The 19,476-nt window shown below is 27.7% G+C and overlaps 3 protein-coding genes and 1 long non-coding RNA gene across 18 annotated transcripts in view; 3 read left to right on the top strand and 1 right to left on the bottom strand.

Moving 5' to 3' along the window:
* LOC126914695 (protein scalloped) overlaps window positions 1-8,231 on the top strand; it is a 333,396-nt gene extending 325,165 nt beyond the window's left edge. For all 13 annotated transcript variants that reach the window (XM_050718988.1, XM_050718987.1, XM_050718994.1 and 10 more), the window contains 3 exons: window positions 1,236-1,465; window positions 2,735-2,969; window positions 3,973-8,231. In XM_050718988.1, coding sequence (XP_050574945.1) covers window positions 1,236-1,465; window positions 2,735-2,969; window positions 3,973-4,086 — 579 coding nt within the window. In that variant the 3' untranslated portion in view covers window positions 4,087-8,231. The remainder of the gene's footprint in view (window positions 1-1,235; window positions 1,466-2,734; window positions 2,970-3,972) is intronic.
* A 312-nt stretch (window positions 8,232-8,543) lies between these two features.
* On the top strand, window positions 8,544-11,603 carry LOC126914670 (arginine--tRNA ligase, cytoplasmic). Of its 2 annotated transcripts, XM_050718905.1 has the most exons (9): window positions 8,544-8,673; window positions 8,850-8,924; window positions 9,047-9,202; window positions 9,293-9,518; window positions 9,615-10,039; window positions 10,131-10,272; window positions 10,350-10,609; window positions 10,691-10,883; window positions 10,972-11,603. In XM_050718905.1, exons 2-9 carry the CDS (start codon window positions 8,877-8,879, stop codon window positions 11,544-11,546), a joined length of 2,025 nt encoding a protein of 674 aa, XP_050574862.1. In that variant the 5' UTR covers window positions 8,544-8,673; window positions 8,850-8,876; the 3' UTR covers window positions 11,547-11,603. The 2 variants fall into 2 exon arrangements, with proteins under 2 accessions (XP_050574862.1, XP_050574861.1); XM_050718904.1 differs by lacking the exon at window positions 8,544-8,673 and having other exon boundaries at window positions 8,684-8,924.
* Window positions 11,604-12,054: 451 nt separating this feature from the next.
* LOC126914919 (uncharacterized) lies at window positions 12,055-13,357 on the bottom strand. Its single transcript, XR_007709939.1, has 2 exons — window positions 13,230-13,357; window positions 12,055-12,988 (listed from the first exon to the last, which is right to left on the bottom strand). It is a non-coding gene; the product is annotated as an uncharacterized LOC126914919 (long non-coding RNA).
* A 7-nt stretch (window positions 13,358-13,364) lies between these two features.
* On the top strand, window positions 13,365-19,170 carry LOC126914654 (leucine--tRNA ligase, cytoplasmic). Of its 2 annotated transcripts, XM_050718858.1 has the most exons (16): window positions 13,365-13,501; window positions 14,247-14,459; window positions 14,538-14,744; window positions 14,813-14,974; window positions 15,051-15,295; window positions 15,361-15,586; window positions 15,666-15,884; window positions 15,962-16,415; window positions 16,492-16,630; window positions 16,753-17,023; window positions 17,090-17,337; window positions 17,413-17,647; window positions 17,767-18,024; window positions 18,291-18,506; window positions 18,569-18,797; window positions 18,862-19,170. In XM_050718858.1, exons 1-16 carry the CDS (start codon window positions 13,439-13,441, stop codon window positions 19,077-19,079), a joined length of 3,603 nt encoding a protein of 1,200 aa, XP_050574815.1. In that variant the 5' UTR covers window positions 13,365-13,438; the 3' UTR covers window positions 19,080-19,170. The 2 variants fall into 2 exon arrangements, with proteins under 2 accessions (XP_050574815.1, XP_050574816.1); XM_050718859.1 differs by lacking the exon at window positions 13,365-13,501 and having other exon boundaries at window positions 14,317-14,459; window positions 14,566-14,744.
* Window positions 19,171-19,476: the final 306 nt, after the last annotated feature.

Raw genomic sequence — 19,476 nt, 5'->3', positions numbered from 1 at the left:
TCTATACATTTTTGTACATTTAACAGTCAAGTAATAACTAAACTTATTCAAAAAGTAAAATCACCATACATTCATAAATCAATCATTCATAGTTTGATAGAATAATAACAATGTAATTTTAAGGGTAATAAATATTTTATATCATCTTTAAATGTAGCTTTTATACTAATAAATATAAAATATTTGAGTGAATCAAAAATGACCCAGCTTTCATCGTTCATACATACAGATTCATTAGAACTAAAAATTAGAAAAACTTTTTAAAGGAATAAAAATATGATCGAAAAAAACATGATTGAAGAAACAATTAGATAGAAAAAATCTTAGACTATAAAAAGTTTACAAGAATAACATATATTACGATAACGTATAATGAACAAAACTTCTTATTTTTATAATATGAATCCTTATTTCATTCAATGTTTATAAACGGCCGAGGGAAAAAATTGTAATAGTACTACTTACATACATTGTATTATACTTGTAATCTCTATTTTTTTTATAGAAAATATATTGTATATTTGAATAAACGTGTCAAAAGTGCTTTTATTTATGATAAATGCTTTCCAAACATCACATTTAACGATTTATATATTGATGTATATGTGAAATTAAATAGCAAAACTATTAATTAAATAATATACAAGGTAACTCGATGTACTTGTTCCGCAAAATGATACTGGTATATTCTATAATTAAAAATAAGAAAGAAATATTATATAAATATAAACTTATATCAGAAAAAAAGTTATATAAGAAAAACAACATATTGATAACATTGGGAAACATATTGACGATATTTCAATTAACTGTCTTTCATAAAACTAGAATATAGGTGTACATATATCTATGTACAATAAAAATTGAAATCACACCATTCCTACTTCAATTTTTTTAAATCTTTTTACAACATCTCGGTTGAAACTATCTGCCGGTATAAAAGAGAAACTATGAAAACAGTTATACCACTTAACAAATCGTATATTCAATGTTACATCCAGATTAACGGGTGCTTTTTTCCATCTGTACGAAGTAGTCGCGATAAAGTCGAATAGTTATTCGCTCATTTCGAGTTCTCAAAGTGTTGGCTGATATTTAAAGCGAGACGAAGACTAAATTACCGCCGTTAAATTAATGCTTGGAGTAATCAAGGATAGGCGTTGTTGACCGAAAGTCGCAATTTTATCCCGACGAACAATTCGAATTGTTTTTTTTCCCGTCTTTTTCCTTTACAGTACCACAAACACCTGTTCGTCCACATAGGAGGATCCGCGACTTACGCGGATCCATTGCTAGAGGCTGTTGATGTCAGGCAAATATATGACAAATTCCCAGAGAAAAAGGGCGGTCTGAAGGAACTTTACGACAAGGGACCACAGGCGGCCTTCTTCCTGGTTAAATTCTGGGCTGATCTCAATACGAACATTCAGGACGAGGCTGGAGCCTTCTACGGCGTAACAAGCCAGTAAGTAGTGAAATGCTTAATTAATAAAGATCTAAAACAAACCAGGGTCGTCTCCCACAGTAATTTACTAATTGAAGTTCATAAAAACATGATAAGTTGGTACATTTCTTTCATTTTTTGATTTTAATGTCACTTTATGGTTACATAGGAAAATTAAGGACATATAATGGCTCATGAAATTATTTGAACTTTTTTGAAAATTGAGATACCTTGAACAAAAATTTAAGATAAATTAAAATAGTCTTTTGTTTCTGTTAAAAGAAGACAAACATAGGCGAATGTAATTTTTATTACGAGTCTTTAATTGTCCCGTTTGTCACTTAATGGAACTTTTAATTTTTCTTGCAGCACGCATTAAATGAAATAAGCAATATCTTTTGTAAAACAAATGCTAGTATTTTTCCATGATTAGATTTGAGGTATACATGATAAAAGAAATACAATGAAAACATAGATTAGGGCATTAATAGATGAAACAAATCATTAATATTACAGTTATACGCATTCTACAGAAACAGCTTAAATCTTAGACGGCAATAACATTTATGAACTGATAAATAAGATTTTTTTATACACCTTTTATAGTTCTTTTTACACAATCGAGAAAGAACATTCAATTCTCTTTTTACGTAATTTAATTTGATCTAATACGATTCAAATGACACTTTTCGATAAATTTTCATTTGAATTTAACCATTAATATACGAAGCCTTATTTGATATATTTTTCTTGAATTTGTACTGTGATTTTGGTTTATGTTTTTTTCTGAAATTTAATTACAGACCATCGGGTGTTGTTTTTATTTTATTCTCTATTTCATGGAAAAATTGCACAAAATCTACTCCAATCAGAATAAATCGGTAACATTAATTCCGGGAATTCCCTTCAATACGTTGAATTACGGAATTACGGATACATTGGATTCTACTCAATTTTACATTAAATCGTTACGTTAGTAGTATTGGTCTCTCATTTCGTGTTTGAACTTGTTTGACCGAGCAGAAGTAAAGTCTCTAATGCGTATGTATATGTGTAATTATCTTTATAAATTTCTAAGATAAAAAAATGTATTCGAGCGAATAAACATCAAATAAAGATTTTATCAAAAACGTTAATACGATTTGTTTGAAAATAACTTATTATTTGTATTAGAATTTTACGATTGGAACCAATTTTCCATTTTTTGCAAAATAATTTCTAATTAATTACCAAAAATTACCAAAGGAATCTTCCGCACTGGTTAAACTTTTAAATTAAACTTTTTTATAGGTACGAGAGTAACGAGAACATGACGATAACGTGTTCGACCAAAGTCTGCTCTTTCGGAAAACAGGTGGTGGAAAAAGTGGAGACAGAATATGCTAGGTTTGAGAATGGCAGGTTCGTCTATCGTATTAGCCGTTCACCTATGTGCGAGTATATGATCAACTTTATACATAAATTGAAGCACCTGCCGGAAAAGTACATGATGAATAGCGTTCTCGAGAATTTCACCATTCTCCAGGTATGATATACAATTTCTTACCAGAATATTTTTCTCTTTTCCCAACATATACAATTTTGAAAATTGATAGTTTCGATAATTAGCTATTTAAACACGTATAGTAATTATAAAAAGTATTTGTGCAACACTGCAATTATTAATGCATTTATATACCTATTAATTAAGTCAAACTATAATAAATTTCGTATCACTTACTGTTAGTAGTAATTTCATATCATTACAAAAATTTCGTACCTAAGAACCTAATAAAAAACGCTTTATTGAAAAATAAAGGTATATACAAATATGTATGTACTATTTGTACATTTTGTAGCTATTGTACATAATCACTTAATCGACTAGGAGAGTGAAGTAACTTAAAATATTATCTGTTATTAAAATATACTTTAAATAAATAAATCATTTTCAAGTACAAATACCTAATAATTTTAATTAACTCCTTTAAATAAAATAACAAATAATTTTGATTTTAATATTAATTAAAATTTTTTATATTTTTTAGATATGTTTGAGTTATAGACAATATAGGTAAATTTTTTTACAGCTTAATGGAATTGATAGTTTTGTCATACTAGAATCAGAAATTATTTCAAATATTATTTCAGAAAATATTCCTTCAAATACAAAATATTAAATAAAATAAGGAATTATTATATTTCACAGCTTAGTAATAAAATATAACTCGAAGAAAAATCAATTGCTTATTCAAATAAAGTAATACATAATTATTTATTTGTTTAAATGTTGTTTTTAAAATTCTACGCTATACAGAATTTACGTAAATAATTTACGTAAAAATATGAAGTAATTTAATTTTTAAATTACATACTTTTTTTGCTGTTTCTAGAAATTAAACATACTAAGGCAGAAAGAAACAATTCTAAGTTCACACCGTATTTCCCAAATTGTTGTTTAAGCTTTCGGCAGCGATGTGCAAAATCGATCTACTACCCTCTTTTTTTATAAATATCAAAATGTTTTGATTTCTTATTTTACTTTTCAGGTTGTAACGAACAGGGATACGCAGGAAACTTTATTGTGCACAGCATACGTGTTTGAGGTGTCGACGTCCGAGCACGGTGCACAGCATCACATATACAGATTGATCAAGGATTAGCCTGCTTGAACCTGCTCGCCATGCAGCCATCCACCCCCATCAGTGCCTACCATCACATAAAAAAATTCATCCATACGCGCATACACACGATTATACATAAAAATGTTAACCCTTTAAAGCGTTATGGTTATTTCATACAACCACCAATATTAAGTTCTTTTTATTTCATTCCATATTCATTTTTTCATCCTTCACCAGGGATATAAATATGATATTTGTAGAATAAATATAATATTCATATCATGCATTGCGTGAATACTAAAATTTGATTTTAATTCATTTACATATGAAATATGTAAATATTTCTAAGATTTTATTTTTTCATTTTTTCTAAATTGTAAATTTTTGTAAAGGTCATTAAAATGTACGCTTCAAGGGGTTAAGCGTGAATACGTGATTGTAAACACGCTCTTACTATACACGAATACATACATTTCGCATCTATGTATAACAGAGTTTCTATCGAAAATGTTCTGTTATTAAATGAAGGAAAAAAATATATATGAAATACATAGAATCATGTCTTTATTCGATGTTTATTTTTACAAACAGAAAGTAGATTGAGCGATTGTTGTATAAATGTAATTTTTTTGCATGATTTTTAATCTTATCATGTAATTTTTAATTCTAATTAGGTGTTGTGTTGTTCAGTATTTCCGAACATTTTCTATAAAACTCCTTAAAGAGAACTTGAAATACACGATACATAAATATATTACACATACATACAGGGATACATGTACACCTTCACACGTTCGAAGTACTGGCCAGCCCGAGCTTGAGTTTGATTCAAAAAGCTGAAAGAAATTGTACTAAAAACAAAAAGAATTGGTACGCGTGTTTTAACGTATCGTGGAAAGGATTTCCTGCTTGTGGTCCGCAGGAAGCGCGTTCCAGATGACGAAATTGTAAATTTTATATTAAAACAGATATAATCATATATATATATATAAAATATATATATTTTATGAATATTCCGTCATTCGCTTGCAAACGATCGAATTTGTCGCGATTTTAATAAAAGAGATATAATAAAAGTTAAGTTGAAATTAACGACAATAAATTTGGTATGGAAAAAATGCGTGTCGGGGATATATAGTGTATGTATACCAAAATGAAGAAGAGAAAAAAAAATAGAAAAAATACATAAAAAATAAGAGTAATATGAGAAACAGACTCTGATCTCGGAAAGGCGTGGTACCAACATAATTTAGTATTATAGTTTTATTATTAAACTAGGAAATAGATCAGACAAGACATCCACACACAGATATACATATATTACATATAAGAATATATATGTTAAATATTAATGCAATGATTACGATTTACATTGTTATAAATGATCGTGTATAAAGTTATCTAAGTGATTTCTAAGTTTTAAACGAAATGGAAGTTGAATAGAGAGATAATGCCATTATGATTTCTTAAGTTTCCTTGCTTACAATTATCATTATAGTTCTCTTTTTCTCTTTTTTTAATTATCCAACCAAGTAAGGTTGAGGAGTAATCATTACAACGGATCTTTTCTTAAGCTTTTTGTTGGTAGAACTGTTTTTTCTTTTTTTTTTTTCTTAGCTGTATTACGACTAACGGTAAGAATTTTTTGCTGCAAAGCTTTTTAATCCTCAATGATCAGATGAAAGAAAATAATGATTTTTACTTTTTGAAAGAGTCTTTTAATAAACGCACTTACAGTCGTGCAAACCCACCCACTCTTAGGCAGCGATATTTAGATTAGAGGGATGTGTTTGTATTTCCTGTAATCATTTTATTTCTTACTCTAAAATCTTTCTTCCTTATTCTCCTTTTTTTGTTCTTTTCCTCTTTCTATAGTTCTTATACGAATGACTTTTCTTACTTAGCGTACTTCGTTTGTTTTTATCTTTCTACTACACATTTACTAAAGCGAGTACATCAGATTCTATCGATTGCACGCACTAGATACGGACAACGTCCATCGAACAGAGATATTCTTCTCTCAAACTTGGTGATACAATCATCTTAATGCTTTTCAACCGGAGAACATTGAAATTAGTTCAAGAGCATAAAAATAAAATCCGATCCTTGAGCGTGATTCTCCAGTTTTTTGATGAAGAAGTACTACGTAATAACGTGACTTCATCGCAGCTCTTTAAATTTGAGCGCACTTTCAACAGAGTTCATTCAAAACCTTGTTTGTGTTTCGTACTTAATATCATTTCGATGTATGGACCAGAAATGTTTGACATTCAGATTCTGTTTTTCAGTAACAATCACATAAAAGAGTAGAGGACCATATATTAAAAATCCTACAGTTAATTTTATTTAATCACATCTCTGACAGAGACTACATATATTGTGAATGCACAGGAATCTTTTTTTCGTATTCTTTAATCTGATCAATTCCTTGTTCTACAACAGGACTTGCCTATGGAGCAGTGAATATTAAGATAATACAGAAACAAATTATGTATACTTTTAAGGAAATAATTAATACTTACTGTATTCTTTACTTTAATTAATTTTTACGCAACAAGTGGCAATGTATTTTGATCTCTCTTTTAGTCAGAAATATGTCGCTTTTTATTCGGGGTGAGAATTAAATTCGTTAAGTGATTGACTGAATAACGAAGGAACTTACATATTTAAATAATAATATATGTGGCTTTCGTTCAATAACTGGCAGCTTTCACAATTTTCGCAGTTTTTACTTATTGTTACCTTTTTTTTGTAATAATTCATTGTAAGATTCGTTTTTACGTATTATATCTATAAATTGTAATTTTGCGCTAAATTGTGTCTATATTAAGGCGGAGTTGGAACCATTAATATAATTTCGGAAATCGTGACTGATTTCAAATTTGATTATTAGTTTTTGTTACATAATTATTAATATTTGAAGAGTATTTATATGGAAAAACATAAAATGGAAGAATGTAAAGCGAAAATAATAATACATTACGATGAGAATGAATTTGTTGATGTTAATTAAATAAAGAAACATTTGATGGTTCTAACTCGACCTGAAATAAATCGTTAATTATTAAAAAAGCAAGGAATTATGCAATATATTTAGAAGATACTCAAATATCGTTTTGGTTATGCGAATTTTTATTTTAACAAAAAAGAAAAATTACGAAGAAAAACGGGAGGAGTTTGAAATCGCAAAAAAGAAGCACCGACGCTAATATTATTAACATTAACGAATAATGATTTTAAAATAAGCGAATTACATTTATAAGGAAAGATTATGAAAATATATATTTATCTATGTCTTCTGTGAAGATAGAAAATAGCACTCTCTCACTCTATATTGATGATATCAGATAAAAAGGAAAAAAATTGAAATTCATAAAGATAAAAAACGCAGAAGTAGATTAGGGAGGAAATGAAAGGATTTTCACTGTACACAATACATGATACGATCGATGACAAACCGACGAAATTTGTTAAATATCTTTGTACATATTTACATAAAAAAGAAATCATCAAAAGAAAAAGTTCCAGTGACTACGTTTTGTGTACTACATAAAATACTCTGGCGAGAACAAAAAATTCATTTATTGTAAACCGTAAAATCTTTTGAAATTAAAAAAAGGTGTAGTAGTTTTTCGTCAGTATTTTCATAGAGACTCGTATGTAAAAATTATTTGTTTATAGTAATCTGTTTAGTCATTAAAAATTACAGTAATAAAATATTTGAAATATTAATGTTTTTAAATAAATATTGATGATATATTAAATAAATATTGATTTGAAAATAATTCAATTTTTTAAATTTTTACTTTACGAAATTACTATCTCTATGAAAACATCGACTATGATTCTTGTAATAGCTAAATTATTTACGAAAATAGGAAACTCACTGATCTATTTGCAATTTATATTTCTTCATATCCTGGAACTGCCATATCAAAGAATTGAGCTTGATTATAAAAATGATTAAATGAAGTAATGATCAGAAAGAATGGGATCTACCTGTATATTATCATAAATAAAACGAAACGAGGATCAAAGTAGTTGATTTAACAAGTAAATAAAGAACGAAATGATATATCATTAAATTAGAGGTTTAAAAATATAATAGAATTCAGTATATGTACAGTATTTGAAAAACATGTTTATAATTTGTATGGAAAATAAATAATTGATATAAAAAGAAATTCTACTTCTTTAATTACCCTTTTAAGTAATTTAGTCAACAAAATCTAATTTGTTTTACATCCCATAATATTTTACAATTTACAATTATATCTTTTTAGTAATTCCATTCGTTTTATTTTAATTCACGTTTCATTACATGAATAAAAATTAATATATTTTTTATAATTTAAATTAATTTCAAATTTTTTACTTAAAAATTATACAGATATTGTATAAGTAATAATGAAAAATTCCTGCTCTTTAGCAAATAAATTATGTTCATCTATCGATTAAATGTATTTTTCCGGAAAAAATTAATATATATGTTGTCAATTAAATGACTTTTTAATTTTTTATTGAATACATTTGTATTTTTGTACAATAAAATTATGCAAATATTTTCTATAAGAAGACTCGCTAATTTATATAAGCTATAATTTAAATAAGTGCATATGTACACAGGTATCTATACATACATAGAATTATGAAAATCTTTTAAATCTTTTTCTTACATTTGATTTCATATTATATATTATTTACATTTGTAATTTGCTATTAATATGATCTGATTCCGAATTTTGGATTAAGTAACGAAGAAATCAGATTTTTTGGAAGATCCACGTGCATTATTTTTGTAGAATCTCCGAAAGTAAGCTTTTAATAGGATGACCACCATAAATTTGGAAAATTTCAACAAAAGAGCAACCGAGGCGGTAAAGTACATTATTGATTTGTATTTGCTGTTTAAAAATTTAACAAAATCTGCGAAATGTAATCTTTGAAGTTGTCATTTAACCCCTATATAGGTTATAAAGTTTGCATATGTATATTGCAGGAAATAGAAATAGCTCTTTTAAGGAAGGAAATTGAATTTTTACGACAAAATATCACAACTAATAATTTTATGATAAATTCTGTACCTATAGATGAATATATAAAATTAGAACAAGAAAATATTAAATTAAAATACAGAGTGGCTATCCTAAAGAGGGTCTGTTTTATCTAAAATACTTCTAATAATTTTATGACTTTCACTTTATTGTGAACAAAATAATGATACATTCTTGTTTGATCTTAACAGACTGTCAAAGCTGAAAGAGCAAAGTTAGGAAACAAATTGAAAATGACAGAGAACAATGTAATCAGTATATATGATACGTTATCTAATTTATTTAAGGAAGCAATCTCAGTTGCATATCCTGATGTTTGTGATCCTCCAGTAATTATAACATCTAGTAATAATCCAAAATTTGGAGATTACCAATGTAACAGTGCCATGCCACTTTCTAAACAACTCAGTAACAATGGTAAGAGACATTGTATGAATATTGATATATAATAATATCAATATTAAATTTTAATATATTGGGTATATTGATATACGTATTTTTATATTTATACAGAAATTCGAACAAAGCCGCAAGATGTTGCAAAGAACATTATGTCAAAAGTGGAAGAATCAAGCTTAATCTCCAAGTTGGAAGTCACTGGTGCAGGTTTTATAAATATATATTTAAAAAAGGAATTTGCACAATCAACCTTAAACACATTAGTAAAAAATGGGGAAGCATTTCCACCATATACAAAAAGACAAAAAGTAATTGTAGATTTCTCTAGTCCCAATATCGCTAAAGAAATGCATGTTGGACATTTAAGGTCTACTATAATTGGAGATAGCATCGCAAGATTGTTAGAATTTTTAGGACACGATGTATTGCGAATAAATCATATTGGTGACTGGGGTACTCAATTTGGAATGTTAATAGCGCATCTTCAAGATAAGTTCCCTGATTGTTTATCTATCTCTCCACCTATTACGGATCTTCAAGTAATTCTAAATACGTTTTTATTTTACGATTAGCTCTATGTATATTATAATTGTAAAGAACTATTTTAATAAATTATTGTAAAATTTGTAGAGTTTTTATAAGGAATCAAAGACGAGATTCGACGGAGATGAAGAATTTAAAAAGCGGGCTTACAACTGTGTTGTTAAGTTACAAGCATCCGATCCTGATATGATAAAAGCATGGCAACTAATTTGTGATGTTTCCAGAAAAGGTAAAACAATCGATGCGAAAATTAAGAAACTGGAATATTTATAAGTGTAATGTAAAATATCTATGTTTTAAATATAGAATTCGAGAAGATATACACTCGTCTAGATATCAAGTTAATAGAAAGAGGGGAATCTTTTTATCAAAAGCATATGGAAGCTATAGTAAAAGATTTAGAAGCGAAAGGGCTATTAGAAGAAGATGAAGGACGAAAAGTAATGTGGAGCAAACAGAATAATGAAATTCCTCTGACCATTGTAAAATCCGATGGTGGTTTTACTTATGATACGTCAGACATGGCGGCTATTAAGCAACGTATAGAAGAAGAAAAAGCAGATTGGGTATATTTTGCATATATTTCAATATTATATTTTAGTAAAATATATTATTTTTATATCTGTGTCTATTCTATTTATATATAGGTAATATATGTAACAGATGCTGGTCAATCTATGCATTTTCAAGTATTAAAGAACTGTGCTAAGCGAGCAAGTATTATAGAAAGTCGTCATAGAATAGACCACGTTGGATTTGGTGTAGTTCTTGGTAATGATAAAAAGAAATTTAAAACTAGATCTGGAGATACAGTAAAATTAAGTGATTTACTTGATGAAGGTAATTTACCTTCTAAAGTTGTAAAACCTTATAAAACATTCATGTTATAGTTAGGACAATTTTCTCACATCCCTATTTATTATTTAAGGTTTGAAGAGAGCACTAGAGAAACTGATAGAAAAGGAACGTGACAAAGTACTTACGGAAGAGGAATTAAAAATTGCTCAAGAATCTATTGCTTATGGGTGCATAAAATATGCAGACTTATCGCACAACAGAAATCACGAATACGTATTTTCTTTTGATAAAATGTTGGAAGATAAAGGCAATACCGCAGTGTACTTGCTATATGCTTTAACAAGAATACGTTCTATTGCAAGGGCCGCTAATATTTCACAGGAAAAATTACGTGAAATAGCAGAGGATACTCCAATTTCACTAGAACACGAGAAGGAGTGGAAGTTAGCCAAAGTATTAATTAAATTTCCTGATGTACTAATAAAAATAACAAACAATTTATATTTGCATCAGCTCTGCGAGTATTGTTACGAGATTTCATGTGCTTTTTCGGAATTTTATGATAACTGTTATTGCGTTGAAAAAAACGAACTTGGGGAGATAGTGAACGTGAATATCGGCCGTATTTTATTAACAGAAGCTACCGCAATTATAATGGAAAAATGTTTTTCAATACTAGGCTTAAAATCAGTTACACGTATGTAAGCTTATTTATATAAACGTATAATGTGAAATAATAAAATCCGTATTGTTTATAAAGAACTGTGAAGTAAAATTAATACCATTTATGCTTCTTAAAATATGTTTTATAAATATAAATAAATTAAATACGATAAATAAAACCTTTTATTTACTAAAAACTTATTTGTTTTCATATTTATAGGAGATTGGTATTTATTCTAATATACTATCTTTTACTTTTATTTTATGAAACTAATTCTTAAATATATAAAAATCTTGCATTTTTATATAAATTTTACCGCGTTGTAAATTTTAACGTGTAGCTAAGTTTTCTTTCTGTTAATACGTAATATAAAATGTTATTGCTTGCCTTTCGCCATTGCAAGGGATACAATGTGTTCTATATACATTTTACGTTTACTTTTTATTATACTATATTTTGATAACATTTATTTATTATATTTCTCGTTGTTGTCCTATATCTGCTTTCTAGCGTGGTTCCTTGCTCATAATTATTTCCCTCCCTTTGTTCCCTTAAATTGCCTGTTTTTTTTTCTTTTTTTTCGGTAGTACCTCCGTCCATGTATATGCCTTCCCAGATTCATCAAGTATTCTTTAGATCTTTTTCAGCTTTTCCTAATTTCTTGTATCTCCTCGTTACATATTCCACTGTTTCACATTCTTTCTCACAAAATCTGCATGTTTCGTTTTGTTTCAATTCCTAATATTTGTTGTCTAGTTCCTTATTCCCGCATCTAAACCTTGCTATGATCTTTTACTTCTATTCCGCTTTACTTTCTCTTTCCGTTAAGTATCTTGACAATCCAACCGCGCGGGATTCCTTGTATCGTTTGTCATATCTCAATTTTTGTATTTTATTGAATTATCATTATCCTTATATATATAATATAGTATATAATAATACATAGTAATAATATAATAATATAATAATATATAAGAATAAGAATATATATATATATATATATATATATATATATATACATTTCTCATCATCGTTTCCGTCGCTATGCTGATTCCTCCCTCGCTTTTCCTCTTTTTTCGTTGCTATTCCATTTCTCTGATAATACTTTTTCCTTTCTCTTTCCCATTTTGCCTTCTTATCTTGTCATTTTTCTATCTCCTTTAAACATTCTTTTAGGATTTCATTGTCAGATTCCCATTTTATTTTTTCCTCAAACATCACCGCTCTCCTTTATGTCTCTACTCTCAATTTCATTCTTTTAGTTTCTTCTTTTGCTATATACCCGGGTGTATTCCAATCGAATCCTAAGATCTATTTCAAGTATTTATCTTATATCGCTTCTATACTGTTCCATTCTTTCCATTCCCAGATTTCTGTCCCGTATACAGACAATCGAACATTCGTATTTTTCTATTATAATCTCTTTGAATTTCCTTTGATCAATTTCCCAAATCTGTTTCATTGCCACCGTTGCCTTTTTGTGCTAATACGTAATGAAATACATATTTTAAATTGATAAATAAGTATTTCTCATCACTACTTTAACTATGAATTAAAAACTTTTTAAATAAAATATATGGATAACTTTAAATATAGATGAAAATATTTTTTTTTTTTATTTAGATTTCTTTATATAGTTCAGTAAAATTTGTTTAAAAAGTTTACTTTTATGTTTTATCAAGTGCTGTATCACTTAATGAAACATTTATCATCTATTCGTTTACCTGTGTAATTTTTTTTTTTTATTTGGTAGACTATTTACAATCAATTCTCATTGGAATTATAAGTAAATTATTTTGGCGTGGTACTGTAACTTGGATTATATGGATTATAAAAGTTTATAGTATGTTTGATTCTAGTTGAATCTAATGTCCTGTGTAAATTGCATCATTTTCTATTGAACCTGTTCAGTATCTTGTAAGAACGTTAACACATGGTATTCAACACTTACGTACTTAAGTCAGATTTTGTTGGATCTTGTAACTTTAACAAAATGGTACGTACTAATACTACTTTTTTGGAAACTATATTCATTCACTATTAATGTACTTAATCAAAATCTGAATAGTAATTGACAATTTAAGATAAATAACCTCTATAGGGATAAAATGCATCAGCTGTAATTAATAAAATTCAATCTCCTAGCTTCTTGCACTGCTTAAACATAGAACTATTTTGTTTAATTAATTGTTTTATTTTAAATGTTAATTAAATCTTATTTAAAAAATCCACGTTTTAACTTATTTATATAATTTTTATATTTTAATTTATATATTTATTTATTTATTAAAATTGAAAGGATTTTAATTAAAATTATTTATTAAATTTACATGCTGTATAAAATAAGAATTTATGATACAAACTTTATTTACAATACTTTTAAAAATAATTTATGCATTAAAAATTATCCAAACAAAATAGGTTTTTAACCTTCTTAAACACTAAATTTATGTTTCTAAAAGCTTTCATGGCATTTTTCTAGATTTAAGGTTTTATAAAAAAATTTGTCGATTATTTTGATTATTAATGGCAGCTAATTATTAACTTTTCATATTCATTTTAAATATTCTTAATATTGATTATAATTTCTTCTTATTTAGTGTTATTAACGATAAAATAAAATTTAATATCTAAAATTGATGTGTCAAATTCAAATTTCAAAGAAACATTTCATATATTTATAATTGTATTTTTATAATATTTATACCAACCTAATATTTATAATTATTTGTTACAAATAGGCAACAGAAAGGAAGGGGACATTTAAAGTAGAATATCTTCAAAAAATTGAGAGAGATGTGCAAACAAAATGGGAAGGTGAGAAAATATTTGAAGCAGATGCACCTTTGGAACCAAAGACAAGTTCTGACGAAAAGTTTCTTGCAACATTTCCTTTTCCTTACATGAATGGAAGACTTCATCTTGGTCATACATTTTCATTATCAAAGTGTGAGGTAAGTATTTCATAATAACAAGATGATTTATACGAGTATAAATTAAATAACAGTTTTAATTTATTGTATAACTTATAGTTTGCGATAAGGTACAACCGTCTTTTAGGGAAGAAAGTCCTTTTTCCATTTGGCTTTCATTGCACTGGTATGCCTATTAAAGCATGCGCTGATAAGTTAAAGAGAGAAATGGAATTATATGGATATCCACCACAATTTCCAAACGAAAAAAGAATTGAGGAAGTTATAGAAGATGTAATAATAAAAGATAAAAGCAAAGGAACAAAGGTAAAGAATCCATTATTAATTCAAAAAATATTCGTATATGTTATTTCTCAAATGATTATTACTTTTAGAGTAAAGCAGTTGCAAAAAATGTTACTGCAAAATATCAATGGCAAATTATGCAAACACTTGGCTTAAAAGATGAGGACATCAAGAAATTTGCTGATGCTACATATTGGTTAGACTATTTTCCACCTCTTGCTGTGAAAGATCTAAAATCAATTGGTTTACATGTAAGAAAAGATATATAACTTGATAATAAATATGTAATAATTTTTTAAGAAAGAAACAATGTGAAAATTGTTCTAGGTGGATTGGCGCAGAACGTTTATTACAACTGATGCAAACCCATTCTTTGATTCATTTGTGCGTTGGCAATTTCAACATCTAAAAGCTAGAAACAAAATAAAATATGGAAAAAGGTATTCAATTTATTCACCAAAAGATGGACAACCTTGTATGGATCACGACAGATCAACTGGAGAAGGTGTAGGACCACAAGAATATACACTAATTAAAATGAAACTACGAGAACCTTATCCTCCAAGTTTAAAGTAGGTATTACAAAAAAATTTACAAAATTTGATCTAAATATTGAACATTTCATATATTCCTGTAGATCTCTTTCTGGCAAACCAGTTTATTTAGTAGCTGGCACTTTAAGACCAGAAACAATGTATGGTCAAACAAATTGCTGGGTTCATCCAGATATAAATTACATTGCTTATACACTATTGAATGGAGATGTTTATATTTCAACAAAAAGAGCAGCTCGAAATATGGCTTACCAAGATTTCTTTAAAGAGGAGGGGAAGATACAAATTGCATTAGAACTTACCGGAAAAGTAATATTCCTTCTTTACTATTTATAAGGAAAAATCTGCTTATAATGATATCATGTAATAAATAATATAAAATTGATAGGACATATTAGGACTACCACTAGAAGCACCTCTTACATTTAATAAAGTGATTTACACATTACCAATGTTAACTATTAAAGAAAACAAAGGTACTGGAATTGTTACCTCTGTACCTAGCGATTCTCCTGATGATTATGCAGCTTTAACGGATCTAAAAAAGAAACAAGCTCTTAGAGAGAAATATGGTATAACTGATGAAATGGTGCTGCCTTATGATCCTGTAAGTGTAGTATATTTTTGTAATAATAAAGGTATCAAATTAAGCTAAAATGTAATTAACAAAATTGTATATGATAGATATCTATTCTCGAAATACCCGAATTCGGGAATTTATCTGCGGTATTTTTATACAATAAGCTAAAAATTCAATCTCAAAATGACACAGCTAAATTATTAGAAGCCAAAGAAATGGTATATCTGAAAGGGTTTTATGATGGTATATTGCTAGTTGGTCCATATAAAGGAAAAAAAGTTCAAGAAGTTAAAAAGCTAATACAAAAAGAATTGATAAATGAGGGAAAAGCAGTTATATATTATGAGCCTGAAAAAACTATAATCTCACGATCAAATGATGAGTGTGTAGTAGCTTTATGTAATCAATGGTATTTGGATTATGGTGAAGAGACTTGGAGAAACGAAGCAATGGAAGCTTTAAATAATCTCAATACCTTCCATGAAGAAGTGAGGAAGAATTTTATAGCCTGTCTTAATTGGTTACATGAATATGCATGTTCAAGAACTTACGGACTTGGTAAGATTACATACTTCGTAAGGAAAAGACGTTATGTAATTTATCTAATATATAGTATTATAAGTATAAATTCTAGGTACTAGATTACCATGGGATGAAAATTGGTTGATAGAATCACTCTCAGACTCAACAATATACATGGCTTATTATACCGTGGCACATTTATTACAAGGAGGGACTTTCAAAGGCGACAAACCAAATACTTATAATATAAAGTAAAATTCCAAATTTCTACTAAAATTATTATTATTTGCTTTAACATTAACTTTTAGTTATTTATTAGTTAACATTAGCTTTTTTTATAAAAAGAAATTGTGTTTGAATTATTTTTTTATAGGGCTAATGAAATGACATCCGAAGTATGGGATTATATATTTTTCAAAGATGTAAAGTTTCCAAAAACAGATATAAAGAAAGAGGCATTAGATCATATGCGACGTGAATTTCATTATTGGTATCCAGTAGATTTACGAGTATCTGGAAAAGATTTAGTACAAAATCATCTAACGTTCTTCATTTATAATCATACTGCAATCTGGCCTAAACAATCTGACTTATGGCCAAAAGGTATCAGAGCGAATGGTCATCTCCTCTTAAATTCAGCAAAGGTAAGAAATATGATTTTCTTAATACATCTCACAATTACTTGAGAAAATGACAAGTAATTTTCTTAGATGTCTAAATCAGAGGGTAACTTCTTAACACTCACTGAAGCTGTAGAGAAGTTTTCTGCAGATGGTATGCGACTTTGTCTAGCCGATGCTGGTGATTCAGTAGAAGATGCTAATTTCGTAGAAAACATGGCTGATGCTGGAATTCTTAGATTATATAATTTTATTGAATGGGTTAAAGAAGTGTTGGATTCGAAAGATATCTATAAACAAAGACAATCATCTACATTTAATGACAAAGTTTTCGAAAGGTACTTATGAAAATATTTATAAAGTCTCATTTTGAAAAATTTATAAAATCTATATTAAGTTCACAATTATATCAGTGAAATGAACCTGAAGATACAAGAAACCGGAGAAAATTATTCGAAAATGTTATACAAAGAAGCACTAAGAACAGGATTCTTTGAATTACAAGCAGCAAGAGATAAATATCTACAATTGAGTTCTCTAGATGGCATTAGTTGGACATTAATTATGAAATTCATAGAACTTCAAATTATTCTCTTGTCTCCAATTTGTCCACATGTAGCAGAACATGTGTGGTCTCTAATTGGTAAAGTAAGTTTTTTCTACTTAATACAACTTTTAAGCAATGGCTACAACAAATTTAAATGAAATAAATAAAATTCAATAATGAACTTATTAATGTTAAAAATAATGAAATAACATTTTTACAGGAAGGTAGTATATTAAATGCCAAATGGCCCCAAGTAGGCGAAATAGATGAAGTTCTTATAAAATCATCACAATATCTTATGGACGCTGCGCATTCATTTAGGATTCTCTTAAAAAATTATTTAACGCCAAAGAAAGCACCTAAGAAAAAAAATGAAACATCAGTTATAGAGAAACCTAATCAAGGTACTATTTGGGTAGCTAAAACGTATCCTCCTTGGCAAAGTACTATTTTATCTACAATGAAAGACTTATATCTTGTAAGTAATATATAATAGAATATTCGAAATATTTTATTATTATATATAATTCTCGCCTATTGGCTTAGGACATATTTCCAATTTAGTATTTTGTCTCTTATTTCCTATGTTTTCCTATAGTACTCTCACCCGCTTTAATTATCCTTTTCTAAGTTACTAATCGTTAAGCTCTAATCTACTCTTTTATTCATACCATATGTGAATATTATAAATATAATTAATTTATGTGTTTATACTAAAATATTTTATGCAAAATTATTTTTCAGAAAAATGACAATAAACTACCAGAAAATAAAATTATTGCAACAGAATTGGGAAAACTACAGGAATTAAAAAAACATACGAAACGGGTAATGCCATTTGTACAAGTTATGAGAGAGAAAATGCAATTTGTCGGATTAAGTGCATTGAATTTAACGTTAGATTTTGACGAGTTTAAGATTCTCCAAGATAACAAAAAATATCTTCAAAATACATTAGATGTAAGTATTATATTCTTTTTAATACTTCTTATTAGGTTTAATAATTTTCTATTCACATCTAGCTAAAGGATATCATGATAAGATATACGGATGAAGCTCCAGAAAAAACAAAGGAGGAATGTTGTCCAGGTGCACCTTACATGAATTTTTCTACTAAGCAAGGAGTGTCAGTATGCATCATAAATCCACAGAAGTACAGTGGTTTATTTAGAATGGACATTATAATAGCAGATGGAGACACTATAGAGGATATAATATCACGAATATTAAAAGAAAACAAAATTATGAAGAGTATGCATAAATCAAATCGATTTGACCTAACCTACATTATTCACTAAATTGTTTATTTTTTTAGATCCAACGTCAGTTTCTCTGTATCGCTATAATGATCCTCTCATGGGACCGAGGATAAAGACTAGAACCGATAATATATTAAAAGGTAAAACTCATATTCCACCCAATTGTGTATTTAATGTTGATATAGAAAACAAAAATGTAAATGTAAACGTAGAAGGAAGTTTATATCATATAGGTAATGAATTGGTTTATATTTTCCAGTCTTTGGAGAATTAATATATAGATATTCACATTACGTATAACTATTTGTAATAATGTCAATATTGTAAAACTTTCAATATTGAAATATGTATTTGTTTTGTTTAAATATTTTTTCATACATGAAATGTGAATTTTTTAAATATGATATAAATAATATATAATTTATATTAATAAATTGAATGTATTTTGATGGATAAGGAACTTATACTGTTCTATAACCATTTTTTTACATTTTTAATAAATAGTTACGGAATCTTTTGCCATATTCTTTGTTTGAGTTTTGATTTTAAAGAATATTTAAAGATCTTTAAATTTTACTAATTATATTAATAGGCTTGATCATTAAATATATATATACATATATATATTATATAATTTATTTATACATATGTAAACTCCCTAAAAATTCAAA

Source organism: Bombus affinis, chromosome 3 (assembly GCF_024516045.1).
Source record: "Bombus affinis isolate iyBomAffi1 chromosome 3, iyBomAffi1.2, whole genome shotgun sequence".
Taxonomy (NCBI): domain Eukaryota; kingdom Metazoa; phylum Arthropoda; class Insecta; order Hymenoptera; family Apidae; genus Bombus; species Bombus affinis.
Note: the sequence above shows the minus strand (reverse complement) of the source record. Positions and strands in the feature narration are given on the sequence as shown.